Source organism: Nematostella vectensis, chromosome 13, assembly GCF_932526225.1.
Source record: "Nematostella vectensis chromosome 13, jaNemVect1.1, whole genome shotgun sequence".
NCBI classification, from domain to species: Eukaryota; Metazoa; Cnidaria; class Anthozoa; order Actiniaria; family Edwardsiidae; genus Nematostella; species Nematostella vectensis.
The window spans coordinates 3259833-3282479 of record NC_064046.1 but is presented as its reverse complement, the minus strand read 5'-3'; the positions used below and the strand labels follow the sequence as shown (position 1 = coordinate 3282479).

Genomic DNA, 22647 nt, shown 5'->3' with positions numbered 1-22647 from the left:
ATGTTGATCTAACAATTGACAGTGCGCGTAGGTAATGAGCAGACGCGCGTGAAAAATCAGAATTGTGATCTAACAATAGAAAGTGCCCGTAGGTAATGAGCAAACGCGCGTGAACAATCAGAATTATGATCTAACAGTAGACAATGAGCGTAGGTAATGAGCAGACGCGCGTGAACAATCAGAATTGTGATCTAATAATAGAAAGTGCCCGTAGGTAATGAGCAGACGCGCGTGAACAATCAGAATTGTGATCTAACAGTAGACAATGAGCGTAGGTAATGAGCAGACGCGCGTGAACAATCAGAATTGTGATCTAACAATAGACAGTGCGCGTAGGTAATGAGAAGACGCGCATGGACAATCAGAATTGTTATCTAACAATAGACAGTGCGCGTAGGGAATGAGCAGACGCGCGTGATCAATCAGAATGTTGATCTAACAATTGACAGTGCGCGTAGGTAATGAGCAGACGCGCGTGAAAAATCAGAATTGTGATCTAACAATAGACAGTGCGCGTAGGTAATAAGCAGACGCGCGTGAACTATCAGAATTGTGATCTAACAATAGAAAGTGCCCGTAGGTAATGAGCAGACGCGCGTGAACAATCAGAATTATGGTCTAACAGTAGACAGTGCGCGTAGGTGATTAGCAGACGCGCGTTATCAATTAGATTGTTAATCTAACAATAGACAGTGCGCGTAGGTGATAAGCAGACGCGCGTGATCAATCAGAATGTTGATCTAACAATAGACAGTGCGCGTAGGGGATGAGCAGACGCGCGTGAACAATCAGAATTATGGTCTAACAGTAGACACTGCGCGTAGGTAATAGGCAGACGCGTGTGAACCATCAGATTTGTGATCTAACAATACACAGTGCGCGTAGGGAATGAGCAGACGCGTGTGAACAATCAGAATTGTTATTTAACAGTAAACAGTGCGCGTTGGGAATGAGAAGACGCGCGTGAACAGTCGGAATTGTGATCTAACAATAGACAGTGTGAGTAGGTGATGAGAAGACGCGCGTGATCAATCAGCATTGTGATCTAACAAAAGACGGTGCGCGTAGGTAATGAGCAGACGCGCGTGAACAATCAGAATTGTGATCTAACAATAGACAGTGAGCGTAGGTAATGAGCAGACGCGCGTGAACTATCAGAATTGTGATCTAACAATAGAAAGTGCCCGTAGGTAATGAGCAGACGCGTGTGAACAATCAGAATTGTGATCTAACAGTACACAGTGCGCATAGGGAATAAGCAGACGCGCGTGATCAATCAGAATGTTGATCTAACAATAGAGAGCGCGCGTAGGGAATGAGCAGACGCGCGTGGACAATCAGAATTGTTATCTAACAATAGACAGTGCGCGTAGGGAATGAGCAGACGCGCGTGATTAATCAGAATTGTAATCTAACAGTAGACAGTGCGCGTAGGTGATGAGCAGACGCGTGTGAACAATCAGAATGTTAATCTAACAATAGAGAGCGCGCGTAGGGAATGAGCAGACGCGTGTGAACAATTAGAATTGTGATCTAACAGTAGACAGTGCGCGTAGTGAATGAGCAGACGCGTGTGAACAATCAGAATTGTGATCTAACAGTAGACAGTGCGCGTAGGGAATGAGCAGACGCGTGTGAACAATCAGAATTGTAATCTAACAATAGACAGTGCGCGTAGGGAATTAGCAGACGCGCGTGAACAATCAGAATTGTGATCTAACAGTAGACAGTGCGCGTACGGAATGAGCAGACGCACGTGAACAATCAGAATTGTGATCTAACAGTAGACACTGCGCGTAGGGAATGAGCAGACGCCCGTGAACAATCAGAATTGTGATCTAACAGTAGAAAGTTCGCGTAGAAAATGAGCAGACGCGTGTGAACAATCAGAATTGTTATCTAACAGTAAACAGTGCGCGTAGGGAATGAGAAGACGCGCGTGAACAATCAGAATCGTGATGAAACAATAGACAGTGCGCGTAGGGAATGAGCAGACGCGCGTGGACAATCAGAATGTTGATCTAACAATAGACAGTGCCCGTAGGGAATAAGCAGACGCGCGTGGACAATCAGAATTGTGATCTAACAATAGACAGTGCGCGTAGGCAATGAGCAGACGCGTGTGAACAATCAGAATTGTGATCTAACAATAGACAGTGTAAGTAGGTGATGAGCAGACGCGCGTGGACAATCAGAATTGTGATCTAACAATAGACAGTGCGCGTAGGCAATGAGCAGACGTGTGAACAATCAGAATTGTGATCTAACAATAGACAGTGTAAGTAGGTAATGAGCAGACGCGCGTGAATAATCAGATTTGTGATCTACACAGGAAAAAAATATGATTTCCCAAAATGGGAAAAAAAGGGATTTTTTTTGGGGAAAAGTTGGGAATTTCAGCAAAAATCCCCAAAATGGGAAAGTGATACCAAAACCAATGTTGGGACAACAAAACCCCAATAATAACCCAACTTGGGGAATTTAATGTCCCAATAATAACCCAACTTGGGAATTTGATGCCCCAATAATAACCCAACTTGGGAATTTGATGCCCCAATAATAACCCAACTTGGGGAATTTAATGTCCCAATAATAACCCAACTTGGGGAATTTAATGTCCCAATAATAACCCAACTTGGGAATTTGATGTCCCAATAATAACCCAACTTGGGGAATTTAATGTCTCAATAATAACCCAACTTGGGAATTTGATGTCCCAATAATTACCCAACTTGGGAATTTGATGTCCCAATAATAACCCAACTTGGGGAATTTAATGTCCCAATAATAACCCAACTTGGGAATTTGATGTCCCAATAATTACCCAACTTGGGAATTTGATGTCCCAATAATAACCCAACTTGGGGAATTTCATGTCCCAATAATTACACAACTTGGGGAATTTAATGTCCCAATAATAACCCAACTTGGGGGGAATTTAATGTCCCAATAATAACCCAACCCAACTCAATTAATATCCCAACGTGGGAAATCTGAATTCACAATAACCCAATACAAGGATTGTTAGAGTGCAAACAGTAAAAGCGTGAAATACAAATTACTAAATAGTACAAAATAGTGCTAATTAAACAATAGAAAACAATAGGGATAACACTATTTAGTACAATTTAGTATTACTAAAGTTTCACAGTTATACATGTATTGTTTGCACTCTATTATATTATTACAAATTAATAATTTGAATATATTATAACAATACTTGTATTTGGATATAATATTTTGGACTTAAAAAGTGATTGCAAACAACAACAATACTTTCAAAACGTTTTATTTACTGTAACATAAATTCGTGATAAACATTAACAGCAGAAGTGCCATGTTTTGGTTAACTTAAATACAATATTAATTTGATGTGCAAGTGGGTGATGATTGTAATGCTATACAAATACCCAAGATTATTGCACATGACATGACATTTGCATCAAATATTGCCCATGTCAATACTCAGAAGTTACACAACAATTAATATCAACATGCACAGACCTATTAGATCAATATCACATAAAGATTTAAGCTGTTAAGCCTGCCTCACATCACTAGTGGCTACAACTTCAGCATATCCAATTCAAACAAGCTAAATTTCTCAAACTATTTCTAAATATTTTGAAGCAAATAACGAATTAAGCTTTTAGAAGATATAAAGAACCTAACAAAGACAAGTGTATAATTAAGTGTCTACCTCAAATCAGTGAAATTTCCTTTAACACGTTTACATCATTAATAGATGTTATCTGAGACGGTGGTGTTTTAAATTCTACGTATTTTTGACTTACAAGTTTTCTAATAAGTACTGCTATTGCCTGACTAGGTGAAAGAGATGTTAAGGCATTGCTTTTCAAAAAGAATTTATTTTTAAGTACATCAACACACACCTCTCTGGTGAGTTGTTTACCAAACACTGATTTAATCACTGCCCTCTTTATTTTTAATGGTAGAGCTTCAACTTGATCACCTGCTTTCGCATCTTCTGGGCTTGAAGTGCTAGTGCTGGGTTTTGGAATTTTGGGGCTTATAGGGCACTGGCTTCCTTCCATCTCATCATCACTCAAAATCTCTGTGTCTCCAGCACTACTTCCATCCTGTTCTAAATGTTCATCCTGTTCCCCCTCTCTGTCTAGATCTACTGAGCTTTCCTGTAGTCAAAATACACATTATCAGCATTTAATACATTTTGCAAGGTTCATTAATGCTTTGAAAATACTTTAAAAATGCATTACAGTGTGGACATTTCAACTGGGACCACTTTGAGAATGTGATTGCATGACAAATTATGAATAGAAACAAAGCACTTCAACTTAGGAAACTTCAGCTTATTAAGTTTTTGTTCTTTGTGATCTGATTGGTCGACATTGTTTTAGTAAAAATGCTTTGTTTTAATTCACAATTGTCATTCAATCACAATATCTTAAAGTGGTCCCATTTAAAGTATCCACACTGCAAGTTTTCATGAAAATATGAGATAATACTTATATATAAGATATTTAGTATGATAACACATTAATACTAGATTCTACAAAGTATCAAATTTACTTAGGTATGCTAAAACAAAATTTACCTCTAGATCTGATGAGCTATGGTTGCTTTGCATCTCTTTTTTTATGGCCTGGGAACTTGGAATCTACAAAAGTTAAAAAATACTATAACTGAAGTGCAACTCTCATAGATACAAAATGACTACTTGTGTCTGTGTGCTTTGCAATTGATGGTACATTTACATTACATTTAGTCAACGAAATGCCAAGTGTACAAAAAAGTTGATCACTTCAGTTGACGAAAACTATTAACAAACCTGCAGACATGCAAAAGCACATAAATAAACAAACAATGCAATTAAAAGAAATATTTTTATTACCTTATAATCATCATCATAAGATGGACGTTTTCGTTTTTTGTTGTATCTACGTTGTTCATTGCAAAAACTCTGTATGTGCTTCTTTATTCCTTCCTTTCCAAAATTGATCTCTTTTATGCCACATTCTTTCTCTATGTTTTCGGCAAATGCATCTAGTTCAGCTTTGGCCTCAGGCGAGTTAAACTTTGGAAATTCAGTCCATTTGTTTGCTGCTAATACCCCTATTTTTTTACGTCTAAATAAAATAAAATGCAATCAATGTGGGTACTATTTTTGTTGATAATAATATATTGGGTGCCCTGTGCCCATAAACATCGTTTGCTTTTTATATTTGGGCTTTCTGTGGCTGAAACTCTTGCACATGGCATGGGCTACTGCAGCTCGATGTACTTGCATGATCAGCATTGAGTTTTGTAATTTAATAGTTTTTGTTTGTATTGGATTTTGTGAAATACAAAGTTTGTTTAGTTTCCGAGAACAATAAAAAGGACCACCAAAACAGGGGGAGTGTTTTTAACCTATTCTAAGAATCCAAATGTTCTGATCTTACATTTTAATAAAACAAGTTTACCAAAAGAAAACTTACTCAAATATCTTTGTTAAAACATAAATTGGCAACCTTAGAATATATTATGAATGATTCAAATGCATTAGTAGCTGAAACAACCTCGATGGAAATGGATTCGCTCACATAACAAGGCAGCCATTTTTAATACCTCGAGGTCCTCAAGACAAGATGACCATGTCATCTGATTAATCCATTGTAGTTGAATATTTGCTGACAAACAAACAAAATATTTGTAACACAAAATAAGTTAAATAGCTTACTTTGTAAGATATAAGTGCTTCATTTCTGGATTCAGCTGTTGTAAGTCGGCCATAGTCGGTTTTGGCGGAGGAGAAGGGGACGTTTTGGCGCCAAAAGATGCCTTTTGTCTTTTGAGAAAACTAAACTCCTTCTTGAAAATGACCGCTTTACCGTAACACAAGGAAAGTCTTTGAAAGATTGTGGCATCCGCTTTCCTTTCCAAGAGGTCTGAAATAGCCATCTCATTGACAACTTGTTCACCTAGTTCAAGAAAGAAAAAGTTGCTCTGTTGAGTGGGGTTTCAAATTTAGTTCAGTATTTTTGTGAAAGCAGTGCATGCATACTCACGTTTGAAAGCATTTAAAACTTCCTCGCCGAATAGATCTTTAATTTTCGATTCCAAATCGTTCTTGTCCGTAAGAATTTGAGCGTTTTCGTTCACCTGACTCGTACCACTCTGCCCTTCTTGTACAATCGAGTCATCCATCTTGGAATATTTGCAGTGAAAATACAGCAAGGCCGGGCAAGCTACGCTGTTCATGAGTCTATTTGCTATCTCATTGGTCAATTTTGCCCGCCTTTCCTTCAATTTTTCTAACAGCGGCATTGATTGGTAGTTTTTTCCCGCCGTTTTAGTTGTTGGTATAAGCTTTCTCACTATTGGCTAACAAGTGCTGAATTTGGGCTTCCTGTGGTAAACAAAGATGGCGGATGCGTGCAAAGAGCTACAAGAGGAATATATGGTGGATTCAACGTCGAAATGTGGTCAAGAAAAGAAGTATCCACATGCAGCTGTACTGAATTATCTTATAGACATGTTCATTGTAGGTGCTATCGCTGTAAAGGAAGAGCTGTTACAAGGAAAACAGAACTACGGCACTGGAACGAAGCTCGTATATCATCTTCATTTCACAACTCGAAAGAGGACGAAGCTTTTGGACAAAATACGTTTGAAGAACATGAAACATCTGATGTCACGATGGAAACTTCAGAAAATATCGATTGCGAAATAAATGTTGTCCAAGATGTATGTATGAATCATGACAATGAAAATAGAAATGACATGGAAGATGACTTCAATCAAGGCAACCCTTACAAAAGACTTGTTGTAAAGGCTGTTCTGCAAGCTATGACTATTGTGGATAATAGTGGGTGTTCAATAAAAACATTCGAGGATATTTTGAGTTATGGGAGGACAATGTTATTTACCAACCTTGATCCAGAAATTGATGAGGATATTTTGGCTTCTCTATGGCCAAAATCTTGGTCAGAAGTACAGTCGCTTTTGAAAGAAGAGGGATTCACAGACCCAAAGGAATATTATATTTGCATTTGTCGAGCAGAGAAGTCTTTCACAAGAAATGGTAAGACAACTAAAAAGTACCTGTATTCCCGTAAGTGGGGTATTATGGAGAGTAAAAATGAGTTATGCCCCAACTGTGGAAAATGTGGATATATAAAGTATTACTATCTTGGTTTACATGAAAAGCTAAAGAACTGGTTTCGGAATCTAAATATGTGTAGGAAAATGCTATCACATTGGCAAGAACGAGAACACTGGTTAAAGAGAAACACAAGTTGGCCCTTAAAAAAAGAGGTTTGGGATGGGGAAAGATGGTTAGAGGTGCAGTGGTTTTGGGACCCAGATCAATTGTGGACTGTCCCAACAAGGTGCGGGGAGTGTCTCACTGTTATTTCATCAGACTTAATCAATTCATCTCCAAAAGATATTGATGGTTTGTCATTGCTCGAATGTCCAGAATGTTTTAATAAATTTTCACATAAAGCTGAAGTAGCAAGGGGTTCTCCTTTGAATCTGGCATTAATCGGACACTGGGATGGCTGGCAGCCATTCAGTACAAGTGGCAGAAGTTGTGGTTCTCTTGAAGTTTCCATATTAAATATGTTCAAGACAGATAGATCACATATTGATGAAGTATATGTTATTGGTTTTGTACCGTGTACAACTGTGCCAAAAGGTGTACCAGAGGCTTATGATCCATTTATACAGCCACTCATTAATGACCTCTGTGATGGCTTCATACATGGCTTTGAAGTTCCTTATCCTTCAAATGCTATTACTGTTCCTGATTATGAAGCACATGAAATTGAAACAGTGCGTGTTATGTTACTGTGCTGGGCTGCAGATCACCCAGGACAATGTGAGTTTGGAAAGTACTTGAACCAGGGGAAATGTGCTTGTAGGAGATGTAAGATGGTAGGACAGCAAAGTCTTCAATCAACTCACTATTATTATGGTGATAATCGTTTTCATGCTCGGCATCCATGGGAGAAGAGAGATGTGACAGCAGAGGAGAGTATCTTTTATGATCTAGACAATGAAAACCGAGTAAGTGTACGAAAGAAACTATCATCACAGGAAGGATTTACTGGAACTCCAATATTTCATCAATATTTGTATCCCCTCTATAAGTTTGACTGTTTATACCACATGGTTTATGACATTTTCCATACTCTGCCTTTGAATATATGCAAAAACCAACTTTCAAGACTGTTACAGCTAGAGTTATTAGATGCTGTATATGTAGATGAGCAAATTGCACAATTTCCTTGGAACACAGAATTTAAACAAGGACGTATTCCTACTTCAATTGGCAAAGAACACAAAGGCCTTGGACACTGGAAAGCAGAATCTTTTCAGAAATTTTTCTTTCCAATGCTAGGATGCATTGTAGAGGATAAGATTCCAGACCCTAAAGAACTTGAAATCATAAGTTTAGTTTCCTACCTAACTGAACTGCACTTCTATAGTGGGAGGAATGGCTGGACGGATAGCATGATACAGCTACATGAGAGACTTGCACAAACACTGATAATAAGAATTGAGGAGACACAAGGACTTGAAATGTGCACAATATCGGTACACAATTTGACACATGCACATGAAGACCTGATAAACTTTGCAGCATCAGACAACTATTGGTGCGCTGTGTTTGAAAGAGCTGTAAAGAAATATGTAGGGCGCTCCCACAACTGTAAAGGATTAGAAATGACATTTGCTAAAGCAGAATGTAGAAGAGAAAGCTTGAAAAGTTTGGAACAAGCACATGGTGATCTCCCCATTGAAGAAAAGGATGATAAGATTGAGGTATGTACTGTGTCATCAATGTAAATCTTTTTAGTCGCAGGACATTCCATTATTTGAAGTAATAATAAAAGTAAACAAATATGGACTGAATATATATAATCATTCATTTATTTGCATATTGATTGATTAACATCTAGAGCTGTTTATAGTCTTATAAATACCAGAATGCTTTGTTTATCACATTTTATGTCAAATTATATTCTTTTGAAGTTTTTACAATGTAAATAAAATTTAAAAGAATAAATTTGGCATCAAGTGCAAAAACCACAGCACTTTGGGATTTATCAAAAGGCTCTATACATGTAATCTGTTTAATGGTTAGTACATAAAAATGTACATTTTTTTTAATCAGGGCATTGTCAAGTCTGAGGATGAGGCTAGGAAAATCTGTACAGCCAGTAAATGTGAAGGATTGCTAATAGGCTCAAGAAAACCTCAATTGCAAGTAATTGAGTTAACAGACAATGAATGTTCTAGAATCAATTCCATTTTATCACTCCCACAGTCTGTTCAATCGGCATCTAGAATTGCATCTACTTCAGGGAAATGTTTTTTAAGTAATGTTGGATTTAATGGCTTGGTCTTATCAAGTAATGACAATATTATTGCTTCGTTGGAGGATGGTGAATGTATTGTCCAGATAAAGCGGTTCTTGTTGATAAGATTTGTACTAGACAATAATCACAGTGTATTGATTGAAGGTTTTATAAAGCCTTTTAACAAATCCTCTGAAGGAGAAATTGATGTTAATGTATGGAGTGGCTTTCCTAAAGTCAAATTACAACCCAATGATAATTCAGTCATCTTTTCACATCAAAGTGTACAGAGAAAGGTGATGTTGTACAAGCATGCTCAGACAAACCTTCAAACTGTTGTGGATTATGATAGACAGTTAAAAGATGTTCCAAGGCTCTTGGTCCCTGTGTATCCAGAAAAAGATGACATGTTGTTCATTCAAGGCGAAAAGCAAGGGGATATTTGGTACGGAAGAGTGTCAAGTGTTGATTTGTCTAACAAGGCAGTTGAGGTGTATTTCTATGTGGAGAAACAACAACATCCCAATAGATTTGTAAGAGAAAGCTTTTCCAGGCAAGCAAGAAACACTGTGGTCTTTGATTCCATAATCGGTATTGCAAATGGTCACTGGATAAGTGGAAACATTTGGCAAAAGTCAGTATAAAATTCATCTTGGAATGTGTGCTGCACAGCTGAGCACAAAATGTACATTTTACTGTAAGCGATCAATCTTATCATATTTAATTTTAATATAGACTTGAACAGCAATCTTACTTGGTTAATTAGTAATAATTGTATTACTTATTTTCAATGCAGAAAATATACACACATGTATTTGATTCCCTGTTTTGGGTATTTATTGTGTATGAATTCACATCCATTTCCCAGTACAGGGATTTTATTGGGAAAATACATGTATTTGATTCCCAGTTTTGGGTATTTATTGTGTATGAATTCACATGCATTTCCCAGTAGTGGGATTTTATTGGGAAAATACATGTATTTGATTCCCAGTTTTGGGTATTTATTGTGTATGAATTCACATCCATTTCCCAGTAGTGGGATTTTATTGGGAAAATACATAAATTTGATTCCCAGTTTTGGGTATTTATTGTGTATGAATTCACATCCATTTCCCAGTACAGGGATTTTATTGGGAAAATACATGTATTTGATACCCAGTTTTGGGTATTTATTGTGTATGAATTCACATCCATTTCCCAGTAGTGGGATTTTATTGGGAAAATACATGTATTTGATTCCCAGTTTTGGGTATTTATTGTGTATAAATTCACATCCATTTCCCAGTACAGGGATTTTATTGGGAAAATACATGTATTTGATACCCAGTTTTGGGTATTTATTGTGTATGAATTCACATCCATTTCCCAGTAGTGGGATTTTATTGGGAAAATACATGTATTTGATTCCCAGTTTTGGGTATTTATTGTGTATGAATTCACATCCATTTCCCAATAGTGGGATTTTATTGGGAAAATACATGTATTTGATTCCCAGTTTTGGGTATTTATTGTGTATGAATTCACATCCATTTCCCAGTAGTGGGATTTTATTGGGAAAATACATGTATTTGATTCCCAGTTTTGGGTATTTATTGTGTATGAATTCACATCCATTTCCCAGTAGTAGGATTTTATTGGGAAAATACATGTATTTGATTCCCAGTTTTGGGTATTTATTGTGTACGAATTCACATCCATTTCCCAGTACAGGGATTTTATTGGGAAAATACATGTATTTGATTCCCAGTTTTGGGTATTTATTGTGTATGAATTCACATCCATTTCCCAGTAGTGGGATTTTATTGGGAAAATACATCTATTTGATTCCCAGTTTTGGGTATTTATTGTGTATGAATTCACATCCATTTCCCAGTAGTGGGATTTTATTGGGAAAATACATGTATTTGATTTCCAGTTTTGGGTATTTATTGTGTATGAATTCACATCCATTTCCCAGTAGTGGGATTTTATTGGGAAAATACATGTATTTGATTCCCAGTTTTGGGTATTTATTGTGTATGAATTCACATCCATTTCCCAATAGTGGGATTTTATTGGGAAAATACATGTATTTGATTCCCAGTTTTGGGTATTTATTGTGTATGAATTCACATCCATTTCCCAGTAGTGGGATTTTATTGGGAAAATACATGTATTTGATTCCCAGTTTTGGGTATTTATTGTGTATGAATTCACATCCATTTCCCAGTAGTAGGATTTTATTGGGAAAATACATGTATTTGATTCCCAGTTTTGGGTATTTATTGTGTACGAATTCACATCCATTTCCCAGTACAGGGATTTTATTGGGAAAATACATGTATTTGATTCCCAGTTTTGGGTATTTATTGTGTACGAATTCACATCCATTTCCCAGTAGTGGGATTTTATTGGGAAAATACATCTATTTGATTCCCAGTTTTGGGTATTTATTGTGTATGAATTCACATCCATTTCCCAGTAGTGGGATTTTATTGGGAAAATACATGTATTTGATTTCCAGTTTTGGGTATTTATTGTGTATGAATTCACATCCATTTCCCAGTAATGGGATTTTATTGGGAATAAATCCCATCTTATTCCATTAAAGTGAATTTTTTGTGAAAGGAAGTTTTGGCTTAGATTGGAACTCAATAATTTCCCAATTCTTGTTTCAGTTTTCCCCATTTTTTCACATTATTGGGAAATTTTCCCAACTATAACCCAAAATGTTAGAATTGGGAAATCATATTTTTTTCCTGTGCTAACAATAGACACTGCGCGTAGGTGATGAGCAGACGCGCGTGTACAGTCAGAATTGTGATCTAACAAAAGACAGTTTAAGTAGGTGATGAGCAGACGCGCGTGAACAATCAGAATTGTGATCTAACAATAGACAGTGCGCGTAGATGATGAGCAGACGCGCGTGAACAGTCGGAATTGTGATCTAAAAGTAGACAGTGCGCGTAGGCGATGAGCAGACGCGAGTTATCAATTAGAATTGTGATCTAACAATAGACAGTGCGCGTAGGTAATGAGCAGACGCGTGTGAACAATCAGAATTGTGATCTAACAAAAGACAGTGCGCGTAGGTAATGAGCAGACGCGCGTGAACAGTCGGAATTGTGATCTAACAATAGACAGTGTGAGTAGGTGATGAGCAGACGCGCGTGAACACTCAGAATTGTGATCTAACAGTAGACAGTGCGCGTAGGGAATGAGCAGACGCGCGTGAACAATCAGAATTGTGATCTAACAGAAGACAGTGCGCGTATGTAATGAGCAGACGCGCGTGAAAAATCAGAATTGTGATCTAACAATAGACAGTGCGCGTAGGTAATGAGCAGACGTGCGTGAACTATCAGAATTGTGATCTAACAATAGAAAGTGCTCGTAGGTACTGAGCAGACGCGTGTGAACAATCAGAATTGTGATCTAACAGTAGACAGTGCGCGTAGGTGATAAGCAGACGCGCGTTATCAATTAGAATTTTAATCTAACAATAGACAGTACGCGTAGGTAATGAGCAGACGCGTGTGATCAATTAGAATGTTGATCTAACAATAGACAGTGCGCGTAGGTAATGGGCAGACGCGTGTGAACAATCAGAATTGTGATCTAACAAAAGACAGTGCGCGTAGGTAATGAGCAGACGCGCGTGAACAGTCGGAATTGTGATCTAACAATAGACAGTGTGAGTAGGTGATGAGCAGACGCGCGTGAACACTCAGAATTGTGATCTAACAGTAGACAGTGCGCGTAGGGAATGAGCAGACGCGCGTGAACAATCAGAATTGTGATCTAACAGTAGACAGTGCGCGTAGGGAATGAGCAGACGCGCGTGATCAATCAGAATTGTGATCTAACAGAAGACAGTGCGCGTATGTAATGAGCAGACGCGCGTGAAAAATCAGAATTGTGATCTAACAATAGACAGTGCGCGTAGGTAATGAGCAGACGTGCGTGAACTATCAGAATTGTGATCTAACAATAGAAAGTGCTCGTAGGTAATGAGCAGACGCGTGTGAACAATCAGAATTGTGATCTAACAGTAGACAGTGCGCGTAGGTGATAAGCAGACGCGCGTTATCAATTAGAATTTTAATCTAACAATAGACAGTACGCGTAGGTAATGAGCAGACGCGTGTGATCAATTAGAATGTTGATCTAACAATAGACAGTGCGCGTAGGTAATGGGCAGACGCGTGTGAACAATCGGAATTGTTATCTAACAGTAAACAGTGCGCGTAGGGAATGAGAAGACGCGCGTGAACAGTCGGAATTGTGATCTAACAATAGACAGTGTGAGTAGGTGATGAGCAGACGCGCGAGATCAATCAGAATTGTGATCTAAGAAAAGACAGTGCGCGTAGGTAATGAGTAGACGCGCGTGAACTTACAGAATTGTGATCTAACAATAGAAAGTGCCCGTAGGTAATGAGCAGACGCGTGCGAACAATCAGAATTGTGATCTAACAGTAGACAGTGCGCGTAGGTGATGAGCAGACGCGCGTTATCAATTAGAATGTTAATCTAACAATAGACAGTGCGCGTAGGGAATGAGCAGACGCGTGTGAACAATCAGAATTGTAATCTAACAATAGACAGTGCGCGTATGGAATGAGCAGACGCGCGTGATCAATCAGAATTGTGATATAACAATAGACAGTGCGCGTAGGGAATGAGCAGACGCGCGTGATCAATCAGAATGTTGATCTAACAATTAACAGTGCGCGTAGGTAATGAGCAGACGCGTGTGAACAATCAGAATTGTGATCTAACAATAGACAGTGTGAGTAGGTGATGAGCAGACGCGCGTTATCAATAAGAATGTTGATCGATCAATAGACAGTGCGCGTAGGGAATGAGCAGACGCGCGTGTTCAATCAGAATTGTGATCTAACAATAGACAGTGCGCGTAGGGATTGAGCAGACGCGCGTGTTCAATCAGAATTGTGATCTAACAATAGACAGTGCGCGTAGGGATTGAGCAGACGCGCGTGTTCAATCAGAATGTTGATCTAACAATAGACAGTGCGCGTAGGGATTGAGCAGACGCGCGTGTTCAATCAGAATTGTGATCTAACAATAGACAGTGCGCGTAGGGATTGAGCAGACGCGCGTGTTCAATCAGAATTGTGATCTAACAATAGACAGTGCGCGTAGGGATTGAGCAGACGCGCGTGTTCAATCAGAATGTTGATCTAACAATAGACAGTGCGCGTAGGAATTGAGCAGACGCGCGTGTTCAATCAGAATTGTGATCTAACAATAGACAGTGCGTGTAGGGAATGAGCAGACGCGCGTGATCAATTAGAATGATGATCTAACAATAGACAGTACGCGTAGGGAATGAGCAGACGCGCGTGATCAATCAGAATTGTGATATAACAATAGACAGTGCGCGTAGGGAATGAGCAGACGCGCGTGATCAATCAGAATGTTGATCTAACAATTAACAGTGCGCGTAGGTAATGAGCAGACGCGTGTGAACAATCAGAATTGTGATCTAACAATAAACAGTGTGAGTAGGTGATGAGCAGACGCGCGTGAACAATCAGAATTGTGATCTAACAGTAGACAGTTCGCGTAGAAAATGAGCAGACGCGTGTGAACAATCAGAATTGTTATCTAACAGTAAACAGTGCGCGTAGGGAATGAGAAGACGCGCGTGAACAATCAGAATCGTGATGAAACAATAGACAGTGCGCGTAGGGAATGAGCAGACGCGCGTGGACAATCAGAATGTTGATCTAACAATAGACAGTGCCCGTAGGGAATAAGCAGACGCGCGTGGACAATCAGAATTGTGATCTAACAATAGACAGTGCGCGTAGGCAATGAGCAGACGCGTGTGAACAATCAGAATTGTGATCTAACAATAGACAGTGTAAGTAGGTGATGAGCAGACGCGCGTGGACAATCAGAATTGTGATCTAACAATAGACAGTGCGCGTAGGCAATGAGCAGACGTGTGAACAATCAGAATTGTGATCTAACAATAGACAGTGTAAGTAGGTAATGAGCAGACGCGCGTGAATAATCAGATTTGTGATCTAACAATAGACACTGCGCGTAGGTGATGAGCAGACGCGCGTGTACAGTCAGAATTGTGATCTAACAAAAGACAGTTTAAGTAGGTGATGAGCAGACGCGCGTGAACAATCAGAATTGTGATCTAACAATAGACAGTGCGCGTAGATGATGAGCAGACGCGCGTGAACAGTCGGAATTGTGATCTAAAAGTAGACAGTGCGCGTAGGCGATGAGCAGACGCGAGTTATCAATTAGAATTGTGATCTAACAATAGACAGTGCGCGTAGGTAATGAGCAGATGCGTGTGAACAATCAGAATTGTGATCTAACAAAAGACAGTGCGCGTAGGTAATGAGCAGACGCGCGTGAACAGTCGGAATTGTGATCTAACAATAGACAGTGTGAGTAGGTGATGAGCAGACGCGCGTGAACACTCAGAATTGTGATCTAACAGTAGACAGTGCGCGTAGGGAATGAGCAGACGCGCGTGAACAATCAGAATTGTGATCTAACAGAAGACAGTGCGCGTATGTAATGAGCAGACGCGCGTGAAAAATCAGAATTGTGATCTAACAATAGACAGTGCGCGTAGGTAATGAGCAGACGTGCGTGAACTATCAGAATTGTGATCTAACAATAGAAAGTGCTCGTAGGTAATGAGCAGACGCGTGTGAACAATCAGAATTGTGATCTAACAGTAGACAGTGCGCGTAGGTGATAAGCAGACGCGCGTTATCAATTAGAATTTTAATCTAACAATAGACAGTACGCGTAGGTAATGAGCAGACGCGTGTGATCAATTAGAATGTTGATCTAACAATAGACAGTGCGCGTAGGTAATGGGCAGACGCGTGTGAACAATCAGAATTGTGATCTAACAAAAGACAGTGCGCGTAGGTAATGAGCAGACGCGCGTGAACAGTCGGAATTGTGATCTAACAATAGACAGTGTGAGTAGGTGATGAGCAGACGCGCGTGAACACTCAGAATTGTGATCTAACAGTAGACAGTGCGCGCAGGGAATGAGCAGACGCGCGTGAACAATCAGAATTGTGATCTAACAGAAGACAGTGCGCGTATGTAATGAGCAGACGCGCGTGAAAAATCAGAATTGTGATCTAACAATAGACAGTGCGCGTAGGTAATGAGCAGACGTGCGTGAACTATCAGAATTGTGATCTAACAATAGAAAGTGCTCGTAGGTAATGAGCAGACGCGTGTGAACAATCAGAATTGTGATCTAACAGTAGACAGTGCGCGTAGGTGATAAGCAGACGCGCGTTATCAATTAGAATTTTAATCTAACAATAGACAGTACGCGTAGGTAATGAGCAGACGCGCGTGATCAATTAGAATGATGATCTAACAATAGACAGTACGCGTAGGGAATGAGCAGACGCGCGTGATCAATCAGAATTGTGATATAACAATAGACAGTGCGCGTAGGTAATGAGCAGACGTGCGTGAACTATCAGAATTGTGATCTAACAATAGAAAGTGCTCGTAGGTAATGAGCAGACGCGTGTGAACAATCAGAATTGTGATCTAACAGTAGACAGTGCGCGTAGGTGATAAGCAGACGCGCGTTATCAATTAGAATTTTAATCTAACAATAGACAGTACGCGTAGGTAATGAGCAGACGCGCGTGATCAATTAGAATGATGATCTAACAATAGACAGTACGCGTAGGGAATGAGCAGACGCGCGTGATCAATCAGAATTGTGATATAACAATAGACAGTGCGCGTAGGGAATGAGCAGACGCGCGTGATCAATCAGAATGTTGATCTAACAATTAACAGTGCGCGTAGGTAATGAGCAGACGCGTGTGAACAATCAGAATTGTGATCTAACAATAGACAGTGTGAGTAGGTGATGAGCAGACGCGCGTGAACAATCAGAATTGTGATCTAACAGTAGACAGTTCGCGTAGAAAATGAGCAGACGCGTGTGAACAATCAGAATTGTTATCTAACAGTAAACAGTGCGCGTAGGGAATGAGAAGACGCGCGTGAACAATCAGAATCGTGATGAAACAATAGACAGTGCGCGTAGGGAATGAGCAGACGCGCGTGGACAATCAGAATGTTGATCTAACAATAGACAGTGCCCGTAGGGAATAAGCAGACGCGCGTGGACAATCAGAATTGTGATCTAACAATAGACAGTGCGCGTAGGCAATGAGCAGACGCGTGTGAACAATCAGAATTGTGATCTAACAATAGACAGTGTAAGTAGGTGATGAGCAGACGCGCGTGGACAATCAGAATTGTGATCTAACAATAGACAGTGCGCGTAGGCAATGAGCAGACGTGTGAACAATCAGAATTGTGATCTAACAATAGACAGTGTAAGTAGGTAATGAGCAGACGCGCGTGAATAATCAGATTTGTGATCTAACAATAGACACTGCGCGTAGGTGATGAGCAGACGCGCGTGTACAGTCAGAATTGTGATCTAACAAAAGACAGTTTAAGTAGGTGATGAGCAGACGCGCGTGAACAATCAGAATTGTGATCTAACAATAGACAGTGCGCGTAGATGATGAGCAGACGCGCGTGAACAGTCGGAATTGTGATCTAAAAGTAGACAGTGCGCGTAGGCGATGAGCAGACGCGAGTTATCAATTAGAATTGTGATCTAACAATAGACAGTGCGCGTAGGTAATGAGCAGACGCGTGTGAACAATCAGAATTGTGATCTAACAAAAGACAGTGCGCGTAGGTAATGAGCAGACGCGCGTGAACAGTCGGAATTGTGATCTAACAATAGACAGTGTGAGTAGGTGATGAGCAGACGCGCGTGAACACTCAGAATTGTGATCTAACAGTAGACAGTGCGCGTAGGGAATGAGCAGACGCGCGTGAACAATCAGAATTGTGATCTAACAGAAGACAGTGCGCGTATGTAATGAGCAGACGCGCGTGAAAAATCAGAATTGTGATCTAACAATAGACAGTGCGCGTAGGTAATGAGCAGACGTGCGTGAACTATCAGAATTGTGATCTAACAATAGAAAGTGCTCGTAGGTAATGAGCAGACGCGTGTGAACAATCAGAATTGTGATCTAACAGTAGACAGTGCGCGTAGGTGATAAGCAGACGCGCGTTATCAATTAGAATTTTAATCTAACAATAGACAGTGCGCGTAGGTAATGGGCAGACGCGTGTGAACAATCGGAATTGTTATCTAACAGTAAACAGTGCGCGTAGGGAATGAGAAGACGCGCGTGAACAGTCGGAATTGTGATCTAACAATAGACAGTGTGAGTAGGTGATGAGCAGACGCGCGAGATCAATCAGAATTGTGATCTAAGAAAAGACAGTGCGCGTAGGTAATGAGTAGACGCGCGTGAACTTACAGAATTGTGATCTAACAATAGAAAGTGCCCGTAGGTAATGAGCAGACGCGTGCGAACAATCAGAATTGTGATCTAACAGTAGACAGTGCGCGTAGGTGATGAGCAGACGCGCGTTATCAATTAGAATGTTAATCTAACAATAGACAGTGCGCGTAGGGAATGAGCAGACGCGTGTGAACAATCAGAATTGTAATCTAACAATAGACAGTGCGCGTAGGGAATGAGCAGACGCGCGTGATCAATCAGAATTGTGATATAACAATAGACAGTGCGCGTAGGGAATGAGCAGACGCGCGTGATCAATCAGAATGTTGATCTAACAATTAACAGTGCGCGTAGGTAATGAGCAGACGCGTGTGAACAATCAGAATTGTGATCTAACAATAGACAGTGTGAGTAGGTGATGAGCAGACGCGCGTGATCAATAAGAATGTTGATCGAACAATAGACAGTGCGCGTAGGGAATGAGCAGACGCGCGTGTTCAATCAGAATTGTGATCTAACAATAGACAGTGCGCGTAGGGATTGAGCAGACGCGCGTGTTCAATCAGAATTGTGATCTAACAATAGACAGTGCGCGTAGGGATTGAGCAGACGCGCGTTTTCAATCAGAATGTTGATCTAACAATAGACAGTGCGCGTAGGGATTGAGCAGACGCGCGTGTTCAATCAGAATTGTGATCTAACAATAGACAGTGCGCGTAGGGATTGAGCAGACGCGCGTGTTCAATCAGAATTGTGATCTAACAATAGACAGTGCGCGTAGGGATTGAGCAGACGCGCGTGTTCAATCAGAATGTTGATCTAACAATAGACAGTGCGCGTAGGAATTGAGCAGACGCGCGTGTTCAATCAGAATTGTGATCTAACAATAGACAGTGCGTGTAGGGAATGAGCAGACGCGCGTGATCAATTAGAATGATGATCTAACAATAGACAGTACGCGTAGGGAATGAGCAGACGCGCGTGATCAATCAGAATTGTGATATAACAATAGACAGTGCGCGTAGGGAATGAGCAGACGCGCGTGATCAATCAGAATGTTGATCTAACAATTAACAGTGCGCGTAGGTAATGAGCAGACGCGTGTGAACAATAAGAATTGTGATCTAACAATAGACAGTGTGAGTAGGTGATGAGCAGACGCGCGTGATCAATAAGAATGTTGATCGAACAATAGACAGTGCGCGTAGGGAATGAGCAGACGCGCGTGTTCAATCAGAATTGTGATCTAACAATAGACAGTGCGCGTAGGGATTGAGCAGACGCGCGTGAACAATCAGAATTGTGATCTAACAATAGACAGTGCGCGTAGGGATTGAGCAGACGCGCGTGTTCAATCAGAATGTTGATCTAACAATAGACAGTGCGCATAGGGATTGAGCAGACGCGCGTGTTCAATCAGAATTGTGATCTAACAATAGACAGTGCGCGTAGGGATTGAGCAGACGCGCGTGTTCAATCAGAATTGTGATCTAACAATAGACAGTGCGCGTAGGGATTGAGCAGACGCGCGTGTTCAATCAGAATGTTGATCTAACAATAGACAGTGCGCGTAGGAATTGAGCAGACGCGCGTGTTCAATCAGAATTGTGATCTAACAATAGACAGTGCGTGTAGGGAATGAGCAGACGCGCGTGATCAATTAGAATGATGATCTAACAATAGACAGTACGCGTAGGTAATGAGCCGACACGCGTGAACAATTAGAATTGATCTAACAATGGACAATGCACATAATAAATGAGTAGACGCGCGTGAACAATCAGAATTGTGATAACAATAAACATTATTCGTAGGTAATGAGCTGGTGCGTGATCAATAATAAACAAGACTATTGGAATGAGCCGAAACCCTGAAGGGAAATTAGTTCGAGTGTAAAAAGGTCACGTTAACGGAGTAAAATGGATTGATCGCATAGTACGCCCGTGGCAATCTGATCGCATAGCACGCCCGTGGTAATTTAACCACATAACACGCCCGTGGTAAGTTGATCGCATAGCACGCCCGTGGTAAGTTAATCACACAGCACGCCCGTGGTATTTTGATCACACAGCACGCCCGTGGTATGCTGGGAAGGTAAAATGGGAAGCAATAAGAATAAAGACCAAATCCAAGGAAAATTAAAGTGGGGATGGTTGGCGAGTATCAACTTTTTTGCAAAGCTTACAATAAGGGAAATGACGATGGAATTTTCTATGTTGACATCTGTTTCCTGCACTGCGATAGGAGCTTGTCATATTGCAGGTAAGCTCCAAAGTAAATCACATTCAAATAAAACTAAATTAAAAAAAAAGTTTACTTTGCATAAACATGCGGTAGTCGTGGAAATGTCGAAAGCTCGTGTGTAGATTCTTCTATTGTTTCTAACCAGGAAAAAAATAATTAACAGTTATTATTGCAATTACCAATTTAGTTTTGGCACCAAAAATTCAAAGACTTGTTACAAAGAATTGTCATGGGCGATATATGGACCGTGTATATGCGGGGAGGTCTTGATGGCGAAATATACCATCCTTATAACACAAAGACTTCAAGAAATGGATACCAGGAGGTGAACTTTTATTCAAAATAAGACTCCAGGCAAAAAAAAGCAAATTAAGAGCATGTAGGAAATTTAAAACTAATTATGCCAAGTCACCAATAATAATATAGAATTGCACTAACAAAATTAAGACTAAGTAATCACAGCAGCTCGGTAGAGAACTAGAGACTAGTTCTCATGGTCGGTGTACCCTGCTAGCCACGCCACTTTCAAACAGCCCTAGACGCGACATTTAGTTGGTAACCGCGCTTTTTGAATTTGCGACCGCGCTTTAAGGTAGTTAGTTATTAACTGACCTGACAGGATCGCGAGTCACGAAGGCCGCAGCCAAGCTACCGAATAAAACCCTTGTTTTAAAAGAAGTGTTGATAGATATACGTATCCAATTGCGACATTTGGATACCTAAAATGCTTACGTGATTAAATTTTACAAAGAAACGATCAAACACGCAATTGAGCAAGAATGTATAGCGTCACTGTAAACGGTCCTATTGAGTGATGGCGGAAGCGCGGCGAACTACTTACATGACTTCCGATTAAAATTTTAGTCTCGTGGAAGTTTTCCTGGTTTATTGCGTAGCTAATCCATAACGTATATATAATTGTCTCTTAGAATCTGTGTTCATAGTTTTGGGAGATTGCGAATTTTTGAAGTAGTAGCTCGTTTTAATATCGCCCATGAGCGCAAAGAAATGGCTACCGCGAAGGCTGAAGCAAAACACTTTGAGATTTTAAAAGGTCTCTGTCGTGTTTGCGGAAAACGGTTGAAGAAGGCAAAAAGCCTCTATGCCCAAAGCTTTGCCTGCGGCAGTTTCAAAACATTGCTGGGCAAATTTGGCATCAATGTCGAGAAGGATGACCCCTATATTCATCTGATGCGCTTTTGTAAGTTGTGTCGTCTCGCAACAACTGACAAGGCTCCCATAATCTGGGAGATTCACCGGGAAGAGGACTGCCCAACGTGCGCCTTAGAAGAGCAAATTCAAAAAGGCGGTAGGCCGAAAAAAGCAAAGCGAGGCGGTGCGAGAGGGCAGGCTAAAAACTCCGCTTGGGAAGAGACGACAAACGCGGGTTTAAAAGCACAACTAATCGCGCGCGTCACCGAGCTTAGTGCCTCTATGAACACACTAAGGGACCACCGATTCACCGAGCGCTTTGACTTTTTCGAAACGAAAAAAGAAGAGTTTCATTGCGCTATTTGCCTAGACGTCCTCGAAAAGCCTCTGTCATCAAAGTGCCAGCACAGTTGCTGCTCGGACTGCTGGAAATCTGCGTTCGAGTTGGGGGAAAAACATCCAGCATGCCCAATATGTCAAGAGACGCTGGCGGACCCTAATGACCTCCAGCGCGCACCGCTTGTTTTAATCCAGCTTTTAGAGGGGTACCTGGTTTAATG

General features: G+C 40.5%; 3 protein-coding genes across 3 annotated transcripts; 2 read left to right on the top strand and 1 right to left on the bottom strand.

Annotated features, from left to right (window-relative positions):
• Positions 1-3273: 3273 nt before the first annotated feature.
• Positions 3274-6288, bottom strand: LOC116617942. The gene is made up of 5 exons (XM_048720929.1): positions 6030-6288; positions 5702-5942; positions 4874-5108; positions 4577-4639; positions 3274-4154 (listed from the first exon to the last, which is right to left on the bottom strand). The coding sequence occupies exons 1-5, from the start codon at positions 6286-6288 to the stop codon at positions 3702-3704; spliced, it is 1251 nt and encodes a 416-aa protein (XP_048576886.1). The 3' UTR covers positions 3274-3701.
• A 153-nt stretch (positions 6289-6441) lies between these two features.
• On the top strand, positions 6442-10145 carry LOC116610924. Its single transcript, XM_048720928.1, has 2 exons — positions 6442-8790; positions 9143-10145. The coding sequence occupies exons 1-2, from the start codon at positions 6442-6444 to the stop codon at positions 9968-9970; spliced, it is 3177 nt and encodes a 1058-aa protein (XP_048576885.1). The 3' UTR covers positions 9971-10145.
• An 11798-nt stretch (positions 10146-21943) lies between these two features.
• Positions 21944-22645, top strand: LOC125559091 (E3 ubiquitin-protein ligase ORTHRUS 5-like). Its single transcript, XM_048721031.1, has one exon. It carries the CDS (start codon positions 21944-21946, stop codon positions 22643-22645), a length of 702 nt encoding a protein of 233 aa, XP_048576988.1.
• Positions 22646-22647: the final 2 nt, after the last annotated feature.